A 20568-nucleotide genomic window follows, 5' to 3' on the forward strand; every position below is an offset into this window, starting at 1 on the left:
GACACAAAGCACAGCCACCGTCGCTTGCTTTCAGGGAGACATTAACTGCATTAACACTCATGTTAGCCAAGGAACACATCTCACATTTTAAAAGCCTATGTGTTACTTTTTAAAATGGAAACTGTGGTGTGCAATTTAGTGAGCAGTTATTTCATGAGATTACCTTGACCCTTCTGGAGTGAGAGACTGAAGGTAATTCCTGCCTGCTGCCTGTACAATATTAGTAAAGGCTGCAGCCTTGGTGCTTCAAAAGCTGTACCCAGTACATATAGAGAAAGAAATGCACAACCTATACAGAATGAAACAGAAGCCTCTGACATCTACCATCATTTAAAACACACTTTATATCTTATTCAGATTTACCTCTCCTGTAGTAAATTTATATTATACCCTGAATACTGTCTCTGTAACAGCACAGAAGTGGAAGAGTGAAGTCATCTCGAAGGCAGAGGGACTTACAAATCTGCTGGAGTTGTTGTTCCGTACAGTTTTTGCATTCCCAAAGGCCTCCAGTAAAGGGTTGGATTGTAGAATAATATCTTTAACATGCTAAAATTGTAGGAAACAAAAGAAATGCAAATTCAGAAACAGATATTTTTAAAGTCCTTACAGTTTCTCTAAAAAAACCACCCCGATCCATGACATATAAATTATACATTAAAACAGCAAGAAATACTGCATCTGTAAAAAAATTCTCTTGATCATATAAGGAACAGAATCCAACAATTTTTCTTCCAGACCTTTTAGTTCCTATTTTTGAGGAAAATCCTACAGAATTAAACAAAATGCCTGAGGCTAAAACCTGGTTCTTTTGTGCGTTGTTCTGCCAAGCAACACAGCCGATAAATTGATCTGGTTTGTTCCATCATCTTCATTTTAAACCACGCTTACACATTGAGCATTTAATTTTTGGGTGAGATCTAGAACCACAACCAATGAAATCAGAATAGATGAAATTTAGGAATCTGCAACTGCTTCAGCAATCTGTTTTGGGATCACTGATAATGCCATCCAGTTGTCTTAGAAAGCAAAGTAACGGGTTACTATTGTCTCTTTAACTAGTCCTGGGAGCTTGAAACATGGAGAAGACATCAGCTTTGGAAAAATCCCCATGCATGCTGGGTTGTGAAAAGAAGATGGAATTTTATTTCAAAAGAAATGCTCACGGCAACCTACCAACCTCATCAACCCTAACTCTGAAATTACTAAGAATATTTTTCAATTTTGTACAAAAAGCTGAAATCTTTTAAATAAAACATTTACTTATAAATTATCATTATATTTATTGCAAAAATAACACAGTGCACTCTCTCTGGATCATTCACTTGGTTACTGAGTTATTCTCTGCAATAGTTCCAGTGTCACTGTTGCACAAAACTATGCAGAAAGAACACACTCAACATCAGAGACTGCAATAAAGTTAAAATTACAGTAAGCTCTCAACAGGAATGGACTGGTAAAAGCAGCCACTACCTACCAGTGCCTGTCAGTGAAGGACTGACACTGAAATGTCATTAAGGGAATTTTTACAGCTCTTTCACTCAATTAGATTTAGTTTGTAGGTAGAAGAGACATCAACAGAATAGTTATTAACAAAAGCAACTATTTGTTTTCAGGCAGCTTTCACACACCCTCATTTTGCCTAGGTAACCTCATAAAACAAGATGATGTTTTTCCTGTGCCTCTTTGATGTGTACACACAAATTAGAAATTTAAAGGAAGCAACAGAAGCCCAAAAAGCAAGGTCAGTTTTCAATAAAATGCCAACACAGGAGGAAAAAAACCACACATCTACTAAAAGGACTGATTGTGTTCTTAATCTGGTTCAGAACAATTAAAGTACCTCTTACCACTTAACTGAAAACAAACAAACAAAGCCAAGCCAAAACCCTACAGAGACAAACCCCACCCCTCTTGCAGAGACAATTCAGCACAAGGGCTGCAGCAGCTGCAGCAGAGCAGATTCTGCCCTGTGCTGTCCCTGCCTTGGCTCCCTGGCAGCACTGCCCTGCAGGTGGGCACAGCTGCCCAGCCAGGGCTCCCTGCTTGGGGGCTTCTGGCTGCTCATCCCCAGGACAGCCAGGTCAAAGGAGCCTCTGGTCTGTCAGCATCTGCCCCAACACCACCTGTCCTTCCACCTCCCAAGGGAATCTTCAGACTAAGCTTATGCTTCAGTACTACTGTGTACCAACTCACCTGTACTTTAGGACCACCTCCTGAAATTTTGGAGATGTAACTCATGATGTATTTAGCAGCTACAGTCTTCCCAGCACCACTTTCCCCACTATAGAAAAAGAAACACAAAAATGGACATGTTAGTTTTTAAGTGACCCTACAGTGGGTTAATTTGAAGTTCATCTTGTCCAACCAAGGTGAGGTACCCTAATTAAATGCAGCACACTCAGACTAAGCTGGTAATACAGATTGTGATCTAGCATGGTAGCATCACACTTGGGTGTGTTTGTGAGTACAGAACTCTGAATACACCATCTTGCACAGACACCAGAACCTCTGTGAGGTGCCAGGGTCAGAAAAGTACGTACATTGAGAAATATCTGCTTAAAGCAAGATGCTCAAAAGAGACTGTGTGTTAAAGACTCAATTCCCATCTCCATTTAGGGGCATTTCAGGTCTTGACATAAAAACTTATTTGAAAATCTGAGCTGTGCATGCCATAGCAGATACCTACTTCATTTTAGTTGTTTTTTGTTTTAGGTGTTCCTGAATAAAATAATGAGGCATTATTAATCACATCCTGAATGACGGAAGAACTACCTTCCTGTTCCTATGCCTCTTGACACAGGGTACAAGAAGTCTTAATATCCCGCACTAGCTCTCACAATTCCTTCCTTCCTTCATTTATAATATTTCCCTTCAGTGGTGAATGGTGTTTACAGCACCAGCAGCCCAGCCTTCTTGCAGCCAGTACACTTCTCAAGAGGCAAAGAAGACTGGCATGCCAGCCTCCCTTCACTTCACCCCTTAAAGCTTCTTCTCTTTATTTCAACACAATTCCTCCAGACTTGGTAAACCTTGGTGCAAGTCAGCTCCGACCTCAATGTCCCTCCTGTAACCTGGACAACTACACCAAAGCAAAAAGAACAACACACAGATGTTGGATCAATGTCACAAAAAGAGCTAAAATAGCTTTCTCTTTTGTGAGAATCTGTGCTATCTTTAAACTCCTGGATAATTTCAGTGAATGTTGTTGACTCTTCTATCCTGCGCCCACTTGTTCCTGGATGTGGATCAAATGCAATCTTTTCCTGCACAGATTTTGGCCACATCTGCCAAAGAAACATCAGCATGTCCTATACAGGAAAGGGACTCACCGAGAGTGAACAACTCAGAGCTCCTTATCAGCATGACTAATAGACACATTTTTACAGGTTTCATTCTGGAAAAACTTCCCAAAACTGCCAAGCTGCAAATGTAATTTTCTATCTTTAAAGCTTCCACACAATACAGAAATACCTCAAGGCTTTTAAAAATTATTTTTCCAGAAATGTTTTGATGCTTTTGTCTTCTCCTGACTACAGTTTTACACATCAAACTGAAAACTTGAAAAAGTACTTACTGAGCATCCATCTGTGGAGCACAGACCATGATTATTATTATTCTTCTGAGTCATCTCTTCCCAACAATCAAAAAAGCCTGTATGATGCATATCTACTACATTCACAGGGACAGAGTTTGATGAATGGTAAACTGCTTTTAAAAGTTCAGATCATGAGTAGTTCAATAATTAAAATAACATTTCTTCAGAATCTGCTGGCAGTAAATTTGTTCTTCCTGTTGTAAAACCAGACAAACCAACTGAACTTGAATCATACCCTGAGCTTACAATTTGCAGTTTTCAACTGAGTACAGGGGAGGATCCAGGGCCAAACACTGACTGAAGTTGATCAGGTATTATTTCTTACACAGTTAAAATATAACACATTTCTGTAAGATTTTCTTTAATGCATCCATTACCCTTCTCCTCCTTGCTCAAATGAAGTGTGAGTTGTATTTCTTACTCCATAGTGTCTGCCAGAGAACTGATCTGGAGCAATAAAGCTCCATTTTATTGTTAGCCTCTGTTTCAACAGAAATAGTCCTTTCTAGTAAATTAATTTGGCCAAAAGATTGCCTTCCAGAGTTTGCTTTAGATTTATGCATGCATACACTGTTTTTCAGTTTCAGGGGTTTTATTGATCAAAGACCAGCAAATTGCTCCAATTAAACTCGAATAAAAGAAGAAGATGCATTATTTATGAACCAAAGCAGCTTTATCTGATGGGATGGTATCCTGCCCCCAGTAAAGCTCAGGTATTCAAATGGAACAGAGAAATTGTAGCATTCGTGCCAAATGGTTCTCATGCAGCTGCTTCACATAAATCTTATTGCTCTGCTGCTATTAAAACTATTTTAAGAACATGTAAGAATCATCTAACTTGGTAGTTTGAAGTAGGTTCGATGGAGGTTTTTAGAACTTGAAAAAAATCTAAAAATGGCTTAAAGTGATTGTGGTATTAACAATTTTCTCAGAGACTTTTCTTGCTAAAAATAGAACTAGCACATAGTCTCAATCCCTAGCAAAAATTACAATGCCTTGAAAGATATATTGTTTCTTCTAGCAGTATTTGCCACTTCAGAAAAATGACATTTTCTTCCACAAAGTCAATGAATACTTAGCTGAAATCAGAATAAGACTACAAAGACAGAAGGAAATGTTTTTGCTCCTTGCTTCCTTCCCAAAGGAAACATTCAGTAATTAGAGAAGCAAGATCCTATACACAGCATCATCCTTCTCTCTAAAGTTAATTTTCTGAGTGCCACTTAATATGGTATCCATGGCTGTAGAACAATACCAGTGATGCTTATCTTCAAGGCCAGGACAATGCAGAAATTTTAATACCAAATATTTATAAAGAACTCTTAGATCTGCCAGTAAAGAACACTGTATATGTAAAATACTCTGATGTGTTTGGACAAGTTTTTTAGTTTATTTACTTTCTTCAATTATGTTCAGAGAAAGCTCAGTAGCATGATTTCAGTGAAATAGTTTTCCTTTCTGAATCAGTGCTTTGACCTAACTTTTCTTACAGTGTTAGATTTACATTTCTACCACTTCCTTATTAAAACTCAGCTGTATTTCCAGTCAGGTTCTCTCCAGACATTTTAGAATGATCAGTCATTTGAGTCTTCTGGAAAACTGAGATTATAGAAGCTGACTAGAAATCTCACATTGAATTTTGAACTTAATAGATTTAAGATACACATGAGCTGTTCAGTAAAAGCAGTTCTGGTGGAAAATGATCTTTTATTAACACCTATTTGGAGTAGATAAGATGCACTGTCTTTTCAGATATGCAGCCATCATACACTGCTTTCCTGGACTCAAATGTTGCCACACAAATGGCAAATGTAAACTAAAACTACAAACAAGAAAAACTCCTTTAAAGCCACAGCAACATCTCCTGGCAGGGATCACAGAATCCAAGGGAAGAAAAAGGCCTCAGCTTTATAGAAAGGTAAAACCTTAACAACACTCTAAAGAAATGCATTTATTGCTACATAAAAGAGTAACACTAATTCTATCCTCCACTCTCTCAATTAAATGACAGTGATAGCCCAAAAGGAATTAAAAGCCATGAGAGACAATTTCTTCATAATTAAAATTTTGACTGGACAGCACCTTGTCAATAATTTGGGAAGGCTGCCCAGTCACACGGGGGAGAAATGCCAACAGTGTGTTTAATTGCCACCAACGAGCTGAGTTCAAGAAAGGCCTAAATTCAATGTCATGTCTCAGTACAATACAAATTGAGTGAGAAATGAAGTCCAGTGCAGCTGTGTCCCCCCTGTGAGTGAACTCCCTCTGCCCTTGTGCCATGCACACGGGGCCAGGGAAGAGCTGGGGCACTGCTCCCTCTGCCCACCTGAGCACACCCTGCTCCTGCACTGGCCCAGCCCCGGGGCAGCCCATGAATAACCTCATTGTTTATTTACTCTGCAGCAGCATCGCAAAGCAGCTCAGCTATCATTAGACTTGTGCTCATGGAACTTTCTTAACATGTATGCAAATATGCTGGAATTACTTCGCTAATGAAAAAGCCTTCCTTGGCCTAGGAAAGGTTGTTTGGTAACAGTTTTTCTTTTAAAATTATTATTATGGCATGAAAAGAGATTATTTTTGGTTGCCACCTATCCAGCCTTGCAGAGAATTGCATTTTCCTTTGGATCTGCTTCCCCCGTTCATTCACTGACTTTTGAGGAGGATGAGTTTTTTCTGTCAGTGTCTAAACGCATTTGGAGTTCATGTCTAGTAAAAGGTGTTCTGCCTGCACCAGGGAGCCTCCTTCACCTGCCCAAGGCACACGTCTGGTCTGTGGAACACAGGTCCCTCCCAGGTTTGAGGCAGATGCCACAGGTGCCCCCAGCACAGGTGGGAGGACACCGCAGTGTGCCCCTGCCCCTTCCCCACCGTCCCTCTGCCTCCACATGCAACAGAAGCCAGGCTCAGCCCTTGTGACCTGGCTGTGAACAGGGCCCCTCTGTACCTTATTTCTTACCTTCTCTCTTTGCAAACCTTTCTGTACAGGGAAATCTGCTACATTGACAAGGGAAAAGGAGAAACCTGGGTACTGGCTAGTTCTGCTCCTTCTGTTCTACCAGGGATTTTCAGTGGAGTCACTCCAAAGTCAGACTAGTTATGAAGCAGAGATGCAAGAAGAACCTCACTGTAACCATATTATCATCATTCATCTTCCACAGTAAATTTTTTACAGCAAAAACTATGTTTCACTGACCACAAAGGTTCATTTGGAGCTGCTTATGCCCAGCAGCTTCTATGGCATCGACAACAGCCAGAGCCATGTCTCAGTTTTTTGAGAATCACCAGTTTGGGGGCAGAAATGGTAAAGCCCTGGCAGCTATTATTGAAACTGGTGGAGTGGTAGCAGACTCTGAGAGTTAGGCAGAACACCTAACTTTGATTTCACTCGAGAGCTGCAGCATCCTGGAAGCTGCCAGTCTGCAGCAATTCCAGTGCCTTCTGATCCACACAATAAAACATAAAGCAAGCAAACGCCAAATTTCAAGAAACTTCCTTTTAAAGCCAGCCCAGGTTGTTGGAAATAGTGATGACCTTAAATCAAAAAATACAAAAGATATCTAAACAGTTAAAATCAAATGTTGTCCAAAACATTAAAACATCAACCAAACAATATCAATTTAGTGAGCAGCTGAGTTACTTGATTAATAAATAGAATATATAATATTCTATTCTATAATAATATATATCTTTATAAAAAGAATTTTAAGTGTCCTAAAAAATCTAAAACCATAATGAAAACTACTTGTAAGTCTAGTCCAGTTTCTACAGTGTTTGCAATAAAAATATCAAAGGAAAAATAAATGTGTATGAAGAAAAAAAGCCTCTGAAATGCCCCTTGCAAACATGATCCTTGTTGTTTTAGTTTGGCAGCAGATTTCAATTAACACCTGCAGACTTTGAATAGGCTGTGCACACACTGAGAGAAGTTTCACTCTGCACATACAAAATGCATATTTCAAAGAACATTCAAGTACATCAGCCAGAGTTCAAGTACAAAAATTCTCACATAAAATTAAAACTCTAAGTTTGTATCTCAGATCTGCACCTCAGCTCCCTCACAATGTGACTCTCTGCAAGCACTGCACTGTGGGGCATAGCACAGGATCAAAAAGTAGGGGTTTTATTCACAATCCACAATAGCTCAAAGATCTTCACTGTAAATTTAGCTTCATGTGAAACATCCCACTCTCTGGGATGTTACTTTATGCCAAATGCAAAATCCCAATTTTACCCATTCCTAACAGGTCTCAATTTGACTTCATGTGCCTAGTAAACCTCAGCACAGCAATGGGCATCAAAGAGACAGACTGAGCTCAGGGAACAACTCAGCCACCCCAGTGACAGGCAGGGGAGCTCCGGGCTTTTTGTTTCCCGTGTCCCAGGGGCCCAGGAGGAGGGAGGCCCTCCTTGGACCAGGCAAACTCTCACCCCCTGCTTGGCCATTTCAGGTGTAAAATGCCTGCACGGCCCTGGAGGCCCCACCCAGCTGGGGACGGGTGAGGAGCAGCTCCGGGTGCTGTGCCCTGACCCTCCCCAGCGGCCCTGCCACGAGGGCATCCTGCAGCTCCTGCTCTCCACACATTGTCTTTGATCACACACCAAATAAACCCAAAACCCACAGAGGAGAACAAAGCATAACTCTGGTCCCAAAATTCACTCTGTCACTTAAATAACGCCTGTCATTAAAAAAGTTGAGTAATAATTCTGCAGTGAATTCCATCGCTTAATAATTAAAATAGATTAACAGCAAAGACAAAATTAATTTCCCAGTATCTTTTGCCTCTGAGTGAATGCAAGTAAAATTCCAAAGGGAACAAAAGACCATGATAAATGCAGTCCATGTGGGATAGCTTTGAACAGTATCTGGCTGTACAGCTGTTAATCCAGCCCCCTCATGTAGTCATTCAAGCTGTTATAATTTTGGTATTGGACAAAAAGCTGGCTGTGTGAGTAAGACATTTCTTGTGGTTAAGCTATCGTCAGAATTTTACTGGAAAACAAAAAGGAGGCTCAGAAAATACTTAGCTGTCCCAGAAAATCCCAAAATGTGAACATGGACTGAACATTTTTAATGATATAACAAACCTTTCTGCTTCTTCAAGTTAAAACACCATTAGAAGACGAAATATTTTTTAGCAATCTTTTTCTTACCTAATAATGACACACTGATTTTCTCTGTCAATTATCATGTTTCTGTACATGCTGTCTGCAAGAGCATAAATATGTGGTGGGTTTTCATACTGTGCCTAGGAGGAAAAATAAAGAACAATTTTTCAAGACAGCATTAAAAAATGCAGAAAGAGCAAAATAAATTTGTATTTAAATTGGAACAGTTATTTCTCTGGAAAAAATAATTCTGAATAGCACTTCATAGTGAATTTTCCCCAAGAATTCTTTGGTACATTTAACAAAAACAAACCAAAGTCTCTAGACTTTGTTAGTTAACTTTCCCTAATCCACAATTTTCTCCTAGAAATACCCTGCTCTAAAAATGGCTTCTCTAGAAATGTATTACTTGTCCAAAGGAAACTCACAGAGTTGAAGCCTCTCCCACCAGTGCTCAGGTGCTAACAATGCTCTCCCCCAGCAGCACTCAGAGCCTGGTGCCTCAGGTCCCATCTTCATCCCCTGGGCCATCCAAACCCAGCAGCTTCTCTGGGTGGACACACCCAAACCAGGCAGGAAATTGAATTTTAAGTCCTTAATGTTCTTGTGCTGACTCTTCAAGCTGTATTTTCAAAAGCGGCCTCTAATTTTGGCACCTCATTTTTTATTGTTCTTGTCCAGTTAGAGAGTTCTGAAATCAGAGTCTCCAAATCCACTAATGGCCATTTTGTGCATACGACAGCTTAAAAACTGCCCTTGCAGGAGCAGGGACATGTCAAGGAGAGATACCTAATATGGATCAGAGCTAATCAATACAAGTATTTTCTTAAAATACTGATCTTACATTGCAGGGAGTGCAATCTGAAGACTCAGTCTATGACAATGACTATCTGCCAAGCTCTCCCAGGCCAGCACAAGGCTAGCAAACCCAGAAACAAATGCTTCCAAGTGTTAGAAACTGTGTAGAAAAATATTTCTAAGCCCCTGAATACTGCACAATATTTCAGACTGCTTTACTTACTGCTCCTTGGTACATTTCAATTTCCTTTTCCCCAAAATATGGCATTTGCTTGAAAGGATTCACCGATATTAATACAGAGCCAATGTATGTCTGCATTCAAAAGAAGTTAAGGTAACAACAGTTTCATAAAGTATCATCCTACTGCTAGTGACAAAGAACTTTTCCACCTATGATATAATAGTTCAAATAATGGTAAAAATCACCACAGCTTACAACAATTGTTAATAATAATTAAATTAGCAGGTTTACAAGAATATGAACATACCATTCAACTGGGATATTTTCGTACTATCTTATTATAGGACAAGCTAAGTACAGAAACATGTATTAAAGGCCAAAATATGACACACCTTGAATAAAAACACAGACAGGAAATGGCACATTCGAACTGGTTTTAGTCCTTTGTAACTGAAGAGGTTGTATTGTCAGTATTAGACAATATTGGTTTGACCTTTGCAGAACACAGTGCAGTGACACATTCTGATCTCACAGGACAGTGCTGAGCAAGCAGAGCCGCATGGAAGCAGCCACGGCCAAGCTGAATTAGATAATTACTCACTGCATGCACTGGGGCTGCTGGGGGAATTGGGTAATTCAGGCTGTGGTGTTATTTTATGAGTGAAACTATTAACAGTCCCTCCGAGTCCTCTCCTGCAGGCTGCCCTGTACTGAGACACTCAACTTCAAGCCATTACTAGATTTTTTGCAACATTTTTAATACAGTATTTCATCATTCTGCATTCAGCTGCACATGCTCTGCGTTTCAAATACTTCATAACCCTTTGGAACTACAGCTGCAGTGTACCCATTACCTGATAGTAATTCACAGGTACCACTAGCACTTTTCATTGAGCTGGGAGTTAGCAATGAGCCCACACTTACAGGTCCAAAACGTTGTACTGCAGGTTTCATTAACAATCTGGAATTGTTCACAGGCAAACTTGCTGTCTAAGCTTTCTGTACAAAGTAGGAAAATTAAAAAATCTATCCTGCTGGATTGTCCTATGTAGGAATCTCCTACTGTGGTGCCAAGGCATGGTAACATGTTAGAGAAGAAGAACTATAACTCAATGAACATCATTTCTATAATATTTATTTGCAATGCTTTCTTCACACATTTTAATTTCATTCAAAAAGAGTGACAACATCTGGATCTTGGATATAATAGATCAATTACTCATTGTGTCAGTATAAACACTTGAAGTGACAGTTTTCTGTTGGTAAACAATACCAGCATTTTCTGGGATGATTCCGTCATCTCTGTACAATGTAGAACTGAGAAACGTTCATTCATGGGTGGACATGCAAACAATTCAAATATTCAAGAGATGATCTTCATCTCTGAATGAAAAGCCTTCACAGAACTGCAAAGCAGTCCTGCTCCCTAGATGAGGTAAGACTGATCCCTCAATGTGACCACTGGTCCCCTTGGAACACATCCTTATTCCAGCTTCAGCAGAAAGATCATCTCCATGTTAATCTCACGATTTTCATAAAAAACAAAAAGCAAAAACCTTTCTTGTGCACAGAGCACTGAAGTCTCTGTGCATGCACTGCAAGGAACATGCAGCACTCCATAGGCCAAAAGCACCCCTGTTCTCCTCTTACTACCAGGAAGGATTCTACAGCTCATCCTTCTACTACAGTCTGGTAAATGCTGTGCAACTTCATCCTATAAAGCAATTTTAGTAAGAGTGTGGTACTTCAGTGTACAGAGGATCCAAACCCACGTTCACACACTTATTAGAAATCTCTGCAGTTCGTGATGGAAACAACTGCAACGTGAACTTTCCTCTATCAGTCCTTGCTAAATTGAGCTGCTACACAGCTCTTTACCATCTGATTATATGGAAACAGCCAGGAGAGCTTATATTTCCTCCTCTTTCTGCTAAAATATGTTCAACACTTCAAGGAAACTCTTCTCCACATACAAGGAAGTATGAAAACCTGGCTAAAGCAGAATGAACAGTGTAACTTTCTAGTACATAATCACTGACTAGAATTTAACAAATTCATTGCTGCAGCTCATGTTACATCTTGTGAAACCTGAAAATGAAATAATGACTATTCTTATCTTAAGAAATTGCTTTAATATAATTTTTTTTTAAAAGCAAGCCTTGGGTACTGAAGTCTGTTCTTCCTGTTAGGTTGCATGTTCAGGTATTAAATTTTCTCATTTTCATTAACCATAGAAAAAAAATTTAAGTGAGGACACTGAAGATTTACAGATGTTGACACATTCATCTGTTTCCATCTTCCCATGATTCACAGCATTAACAATTTCAGAGTAAGTTGTAAATGGGGTTATGTCACAGAAGAAATGCTATTTTGATGGCATTATAATTTTGGAGGTATAGAAGACAACACATCAATAAATGTACACACACCTAAAACCTATTAATTCCTGCTCTTGGAAGTAGCCTTACCTCAGGAGGCTTCAGGAGTCACATGAATGCATAAATATATGGAGGTACAATCTTAAACGTATTAAAAAGAATATCTTAAAATAATTTTTGCTATCCTATTTTCAACCCTCATAATTAGCTGAGTTTTCAAAGTCTTTTCTGTTATCTCAGGTGAAGTGCCACATAAAATGTTCAGCATCCTTGAGTAATCTGCTTAAAGGGAATACATACATACAATTAGTGTCACATTGGCTCAGCAAGGCCGTGGGCCCCACAACACCAACAAAGGATACAAAAATGTAGTCATCCATGTATCGTTTCTTTAGGTTCTCCACTATGGAGTCCTCGGTGATTTTGGAAAGCAGGACCATATCATCCACTCCGCTGTGCTTGACATTGTGGCTCTGCCAGTGGTATCTGTAGTGTCCTTTGCTGCCCTGCAGGAAAGCACAATGAACATCACAAAGGTTACTACATTTCTCATCAGCACTAAGCAACTGAAAACCATTATATGAGTTCCAACTTCCCAAATGTTTTTCTTTCATTGAATTCTATTCTTTGATGCAGGCATTCTATGAAAGCATATATAAATGGTGTCAGCTGACATGCCTCTGCACTGCCCTCCAAAACTAGAAGGTAATTCCATGGGGTTTTGTGACCACCTACACACAGAATGGATTTCAGATGGCAGACATTTTTAAATGTAGTAGAAAAACACCCCAATTATTCCAACTGAGATGCAGCTATTGGAAGCTAAGGATGCAAAAATTACCCTCCTACACTGTAACTATTAGCAGTGAGGGTAATTATGATCACCGCAGTGAATTCCTTACCCCTTGCAGTCTTTTAAGTCAAAGCTGCACATAAGCTGTTCTGGGAGGGAAGCTGTGAGTCTGCTGCAATTAAGTATTCAGGGATGTTCTGCAAATTATGTACCCCTGCTTGTCGGCTGCATGCCTTCAGTCCCTTTTGATCTGTTAGTCACCATGCCTAAGTGACATCTAAATAGACACTCTCCCCACACTCACAGACTACTATTTCAGGATGCTACTGAAACATGTGACATTTCATGCTGTACCACTTGAAATCAAAATCTGTTTTTCTTCCAGCTGATCTGAACAGTAGTTTGGTTCCATGGATACACCCACAAACAGATTTAAATCCAGTCAACATCAAGGCTATTAATTCAGCTATAAATCTCTCTCCAAACCCAAACCTATTTTCTGTAGCCTAGCAGACAATGCTAATGGGGTTCTGATCTCTTCCTTTTTTCCTACTTCATTTTTGCTTACACAATTCTGAAATTAGTGATGCTGGAATTACCACATTTAACACTGAGAAGTGATCAAGTATGCTGCCAGGGAAGATGTGGCCAACAAAATGCCAATTCTGCAAATTCCCCTTCTTTAATGCTACAATTTGTAACAATGTGATTTAACTACAATGCTATGGTGTACTTCATCTGAGACCAAGTCATCACATTCATCAGGATAGAAGCAATTTATTATTATAAAGTATATGCATTATTTTATTCTGCAAATATTTTACAGATTAAAGAAGAAAATTTAGGTATTCTGAACACTTCAGCTGCATTGGTATTTTGAAATGGGACATCAACAATTTACAGACAGGCAACTTTTGTGTGTACACAGTTCTGCAGGAGCAAGTGAGCCACATAACTGGGCTAACACCAAGTGCTACACCAGGCCTACAGTTTGGCTTCATGCTGACTGACATAAAAGACCAACTGAATTTTTATCTTGAGTTAAATTAACTTCCACTAAACCCTGCTGCTGGAGACAGCACAGAAACTGTAGGCTCTATGTGTGTTTCCTCCTAAGTCTCCACACACTGCTACCCTATTGCAGATCCATTGCCAGTGGAGAACACTTGCAAACTTAAATCAAAAGAATGCTTTCAAATATAGTACAGCAGAGATTAAAATGTCTGAAAACACAACCTCAGCAATTTATTTGAACATCCACAAGTGTACATGACCTTCAATAAAATAACAACCTTAAACTAGCTTAGCTTGTGTGAACCTCATTGATTTTCTATACGTACAATGGAAGCAGTGATCTAGAAGCACTGAGAAAACAAAGAATCAAATTTTTAATTGTCATAAAACATATGACTGAAAGTATTAGTTGAAGCTTGGGTTTTGGGAGAAAATAGAAGTCCAATGGAGAAGCATAATTTCCTTCCATGTATTCATCAGCTATTTGTGATATTACACTTAGAAAAAGGAACTGGCAGGATAGACAAAAAGATACAGTATCAAAATAAATATGGATAATCAGATTGTTCACAAAGCTATACAGAATGTGGTTTAGTATCAGATAATGGAGTAATCTACAGAAAATGTGTAAGAAATGAGACTGGGAAAACAATCCAGCTTCCCTTTGGAAGGCATGGCATCAGACCCAGTGAGCTCAACAAGCACAAAGCTTGCAAAGCCATGGGATACGGGGAAAATGTGCACACTGTCTGCAAAACAGCAGCTTTATGCAAGTCACTGACTGGTGCTGACTGTGATTAAGCTACACACAGGACCAGGCCAAAGGGTTCTTCCCCAAAAGCCCTGGGAGCCAGCAGGGAAGCAAGAGGGCAGTGCCAGGGCAGCCCAGCTCCCCTGAGAGCAGCTCTGCCCTGCGCCCCTGCCCAGCTCCCACCACAGCAGCAACCACAGCTGAGCCACACGACTGCGGACACTGCAAACCCTGCCGAGAGGTTTGACAAAAAGGCAGCAGCCTGAACACCCAGTTTAGAAGACAGCTGAGAGTCATGGCACTAAGTAGTGCCATCACATTCAAACTGTAACTCAAGTTAAATGGCAGTTCCATAGTAGTTTGGAATTACCCTTTTCCTTTCAAAACACGGCCTTACACTCAAATGTGCAGAGAAGCAGCAAATCACCAGATCATTGTCAGACTTCTCCCTGGGATCTAGAAATAAGCCCAAGCTTCAGCAGTGCCTGACCAGCTGTGGTTAGGTTTTGCTCTCACTCCTCCTCAGGAAGGTAACACCTGTGAGATGGCTAGGTGCAGTGGCTACCACCTCTTTGGGCAACAAAATAGGGAGTGTTTTGTCTAGAGGACACCACTCACTTCCAACTTCTTGCCCTTCCAAGCATGAGCAATGACTACAGAGTCTAACCTGCATTTAGCAACTTCAGTCACTTCCGACTGGTACTATAACCATGTCCCACCAGCAACTAACTGTTTTTTACTAGAGTTTTGAATTTTAAAAAAATAATAATTTAAAAAAACTTCTTATAATCAATCATCTGAAAAAATGTCACATCATAGCAGTTATAGAAGCAACTCTTCATCTTACTTCAAGGTTGCATATTTCCCAAAGGTCAAGGCTATATGCTTAAAAATTACACTAATGATTTGTTCTTATTGCCTGTTTCTTGAGAATATTTAAACTTTTTTTTTTTTTTTTTAGCCAGAGCTTTCCATCATCCATAAAAATATTCAGCACTGTAATCTGGAGACAATTTACACCTGAGCTAGTTACCTGGTGTTCACTTGAACCTGCTCTGCAGGGTGCACTCAGGCTAATTCTCTCAGCTGCTAATTGCCCTCTGCTGTCCAGCACACAACACTTCTCCCTGCACGCCTCTCTAGTCGATCATCCACACACAAGGCCAGGTGTCCCGGCAGGTTCCTCAGAGCCAGCAGGGCAAGGCAGGAGCTGGGAGCTCCCACAGAGCTGGGACCGGCCAGACCTGGCCGAAGAGCCCGAGGTCCAGCCCCGGGCCGAGCCCTGCGGGTCAGATGTCAGCAGACGATACTTGGCTCCTCTTAGGTTTTCTCGGTTAAAGGTGTGGTCTAAGTGTGTAATAAATAACCAGATAAAAGTCGTTGTGTCAGCACTAACAATGCCTGAGCAGCTGGAAAAAGATGAGCTTGGCAGATTAGGAAAAATACAAAACAAAACAAAACACCAGCCCAAAACAAAAGCACATCTCAAGAGGCTGCTGAAGCCGCAGCAGTGGAAACAGCAGTGTGGAACAGCCCGGCTGCCAGGCCGCCCCCAGGCTCTTCCCGGCCTCCAACCCCAGCGGCTGACGTTGCACAGGAGCGGAGGCTGCGCTGGCAAGGCGGCAATTAAAGGCGTGTACCACGCTGCCGTCAGCTGTTATAATTCACTTGGTTGCTGTTTTAGGCTCAAAATCAGAGCTGTTCTGCTCTGACAAGAATAATATTTACGAGTCACGGGCTGACCCCGTGAGCCCGGGGCCTGCAGCCTGCGGAGCGCGGGCACGGCTGGCCCGGCTGCAGGGCCCCCTCAGCAAGCCCGGCACCTCCAGCACCCGAACCTGCAAAACCCATTCTGCTCCCGCTCCGTGCGTGTCCCTGAACACCCACTCATCGACAGATTAACACTACTGCTACATTAATACCAGCAAGGGGGATGCAAAATATATTCTATGTACTAAATACTGTCTGTGCTTCCGCACTACTTTTGGTACTGGCAGTACAATATGGTTAAAGCAGATCATGTGTGGAATGAATAAGTATTGACAAGACATTTATTTACAGAATTTCTTTTTGCTGCCCTCCATCTTGTGTTATAGTAGCAACTGCTGGTTTCTTATTTTTGCCTTTATTATTGTTTGTATATTCTTACATTATCCTAAGCAACACGTATTTGATGTAGCTATAAAAAGATAAGAGTCATGCTGTGTCACAACATGGATTTTCTTTTAACTGGACAAAAAGGCAAATATTTTTGTATTTCAAGGTGTTTAAAAATAGAACATCTAAAAATAAAGCACTGAAAACAAGAGATCAGAAGAGACCGCACATTCATTGCCTGAGAACATTGTTACTCTTTGTCCATCAGAACTCTCACTAAACTACAACCACCTACACGCCATCAATAATCATTCTTCATTCCCACAAAGGGAAAAATTGCCACTCTGAATCTCCAACAGCTTTTTTTGGTAGCAAACATCAATGTCCCATCACAGTGCAGAAGGGATTCTCAGCCTCCACGAGGGAGTAGGAGTGTCAAGTGATCACAAGCGTGACCATTTCTTCTTCCCCTTTTCAACTGGCACAGTACTACTGCACAAAATCCTTACAGTTCTACCTCCTCAGCTCAATATTATGAACACACCAGTAAATGAGACACAAACACATCAGCCAAAGATGCCACAAAACTGACAAAGCTGCACACCATTTACTTTAGACCTGACATCAATGCTTCTACCAAGAGGCCTATCACCAGTCCTATACGCACATAATTTGTATCAGTTTTTCCAGCTAACAAGAAAACAAACCCATGGCTTTCTGCAATTATATCATCTGTCAAAATCAGTAAACTTCTCTAATCCACTTAGAGGAATCTTCAACATATTTCTAAAAAGTGAAAGGGTCTGCTGTTCCCAGAGAATATTGCATAAATACTTAATGTGAATTTTTGTCCTTCACTGGGATAATCAAAACAGAGAAGCTATAGTGAACAAATGTGCTCCAAAATAGCTCTCGTATATCTTATGTCAAAAAAAAATACTTATTCACTGTGATGATGTCACCATATTTCTGAAAGGAAATTAAAGGAAGACTGCAGAAGCAGCAAGATGGACAAAGATAAAAGGCCATTTATTTAAATTTAACATGAAGAAAATATTAAAGGAGACGAAAGGCAGTGCTTAAACATTTGAGGAAATAGCAAAGCAAAAATACTGAGCATCTAAGTAGCAGGATAGACATCTTAGACAGAGACCTAAAAATACCAAAAATGTATTAAGGAATAGAAACTAGTAGCATGTTAATATCAAAAAAAAAAAAACCCACACAGCTAGGGAAATATAATACTGAGAAAAAAAATTCTGGGGGAAAAGTCATGTTTGCTCTGAGACAGGGGTGGATTCAGCCCAAAATGACCTGAAGGACTGACCCCAGAGCTGGCTGCAGGAGATGCCATGGTCCAAGCCCCTGCTGCCATCAGCTCCTGTGCAGGTGCTGCTGCCCAGCGGGGCCTGGCCCCAGGGCAGCTCCCCATCCTCACCTCCTGCTCCGGGCTCCGGAGCCAGGGAGCAGCCAGGCTCTCCTCCCCGCAGCCAGGGCCCAGAGGAGGAGACAGACAGCAACCACAGCCTGCTCACCTGGACAGCAAATGCACTCTCTACCATAACAGGAGTTATGAGAATATGAGAGTCTACAGGATTTGCACATCATGCTCATTTTCAGGAATCAGAAACAACATCAGCATTCTTTTAAGATAAATAACAGTACATTGCCAAAATAGGAGTTATCTCAGTATTTGACCACAGGGCTCATCTGTTGCATTAGTATTAACTTTCACTAAAAGTTTTGAAAGATTATTTTTAATAAGGTACAGCTACACAACCAACTGAAATAAGGACAGGAATGAGCTCCAAAGTGGATCGTGCAGATGTGCCTAAGATTTTGAAACACGTTACAGAGACTGCAGGCAGATAGTGGGAAGTAGTTAATGAACTGTAAACTGCTATTTACTTATCCCACAGCCTGTTGGGTGGCTTTGTCCTGATGTTCCACGAAATAATTTTCCTAAGGAAATGCAGTAAAGTTAACAACTCAATATGGTTGACTTGCTCTTAGACATTTATTGTTTTATTTCACTTATTGAACAGTCCCCAGAGCTGGTCTGACTTGTTCCTTGTGGCACGAGCAGTAAGCTTTCCTGGGACTGGTGGATCAGTGAAGGCCCTGGCTGCCTTGCAATAACAATTTTTAATCCATGTATGTGTGAGAATATACACCACCACTACCCCCCGGTATTGCAGTCATTGCACTGAGCAGCATTCATGCACACTAACTCTTGATCTGTGAATTGTATACACATGATATACCTATCACGCAATTTAAGAAATGTAAGAGAAATTACAACAAATACTTAGATCTTGGCTGTGTCAATCCTTAAAGTGTAATAAAGATTTTATGTGTGTCACTCTCCACCATTAAAGACAGGTTTCAAAGGAGTTTAAGCAATCATACATCTTATACGTAATATTATTATGTTTTTAATTGAAAAATGTTGTTTGAAAACTCCATCAGAAGATTCAGGAAACATCCCACTGCCTCTGCCATAGCAGAAGATGGAAAATATTTTCTCCTGGATCATCCTGAAACTAAGTAATAAACTGAAGTGCACTGGGAGTTTCCCATGTGCTCTCCAGAGGGAGGAATCTCAGAGCAGCGTGACTCAGAGGCTCCACGCGTGGGACCAGCACCGCAGCACGCGTTGGAGTGGGAAGCACGTGGGTGCTGGGGTTCCTGCACTGTGTTGGTGCCAGTGGGAAATTTCGGAGCCAGTAAAACCCCTGGCACATTACAAAAATACCATTCCGGCCCTGTCCTGTTCTAGCTGATGTCAACACTCACTCCCCTGCCCCATCTCACAGCTTTTGGAATCTCAGGCCGCAATCACCGCAGTGGATTCCTTTCTGCTCAGTCACTGCCCTGTCTGTAGGGCTGCAGCGTTCCTGTTCCCCTGCTCCCAACCCTTTTGTTCACGGAGACTGAGGACATTTGTTTCCTCATCACACCGATACTGCGAGCCACCCTGAGAGCTTAGGGCCAAAGTCTGCCCCGGCTGCGTCCCCCAGCTGACAATGCTGTGCCAGAGGGTTTCACTGGGAAACAAACGCCCGGTTCCTGCTGGAGTGTGCAGTGACAATTCTGGGCTGGCTGCTCCATCGGCAGGCTCGAGGCTCACCGAGGTACCAGCAACCACTTCAGTGGCTGCTCCACCCAGACTCCCCTCCTATCCCTTCCCTGCACCACAATGCTCTCCTTCCAGAAAATAGAGTGGGGCAATATCAAGAAAAGAAAAATAATTCTTTTAGCCTTATTCTTTAGCTGCAGATTTGAGTGTTTATCTATGCAGAACACAAACTAAGAGCACTGCAGTATTTCTGAATTACTTAGCATTTAAATTGATAACAAGACAACACTGAAGGATGAAAGGATAAATACATTTTTCAAGTGTTAAAAGGTGGAGAAATCATTTTAGAATTTGTAAGATTTCCAGAGAATAAAACGGCTCCTGTTAAAACACCCTTTCAAGAGCACTCCACTATAGCTGGAGTACCAGCTACATCATTTACACTCTGTCTGCATCTACCAAATCCATTTCCACTCATGTCACCGTCACCAGCACCTTCAAATGACTGAAAAATCTCACTCCCAATAACAAACGTTTACATAATTAATTCAATGCTTAATTATAAGCACAAAGATACTATAATTCTAAAAGAAATACTAAGTTGTATTTTTAGTTAACTTCTCAATAAAATTACTGCGCATCTATATTTTGTTGGGTATATATGTCCTCACCAGTTACTACTGGATTGTAAAAACAGAACACATTGAGCAGACTACAGACCTTGCTTTAATACTGCTTTTAACCAAGAATATCAAATAATATGTTTTTAT

The 20568-nt window shown here is 40.8% G+C and overlaps 1 protein-coding gene across 2 annotated transcripts in view; it reads right to left on the minus strand.

Annotated features, from left to right (window-relative positions):
* MYO1E (myosin IE) overlaps positions 1 to 20568 on the minus strand; it is a 78092-nt gene that overhangs the window by 34402 nt on the left and 23122 nt on the right. For both annotated transcript variants that reach the window (XM_063412871.1, XM_063412870.1), the window contains 5 exons: positions 12427 to 12570; positions 9729 to 9818; positions 8753 to 8847; positions 2197 to 2284; positions 460 to 549 (listed from right to left, as the gene is read on the minus strand). In XM_063412871.1, the coding sequence (XP_063268941.1) occupies positions 460 to 549; positions 2197 to 2284; positions 8753 to 8847; positions 9729 to 9818; positions 12427 to 12570 (507 nt within the window). The remainder of the gene's footprint in view (positions 1 to 459; positions 550 to 2196; positions 2285 to 8752; positions 8848 to 9728; positions 9819 to 12426; positions 12571 to 20568) is intronic.

This window comes from Prinia subflava, chromosome 15 (assembly GCF_021018805.1).
Source record: "Prinia subflava isolate CZ2003 ecotype Zambia chromosome 15, Cam_Psub_1.2, whole genome shotgun sequence".
In the NCBI taxonomy this organism is placed as follows: Eukaryota; Metazoa; Chordata; class Aves; order Passeriformes; family Cisticolidae; genus Prinia; species Prinia subflava.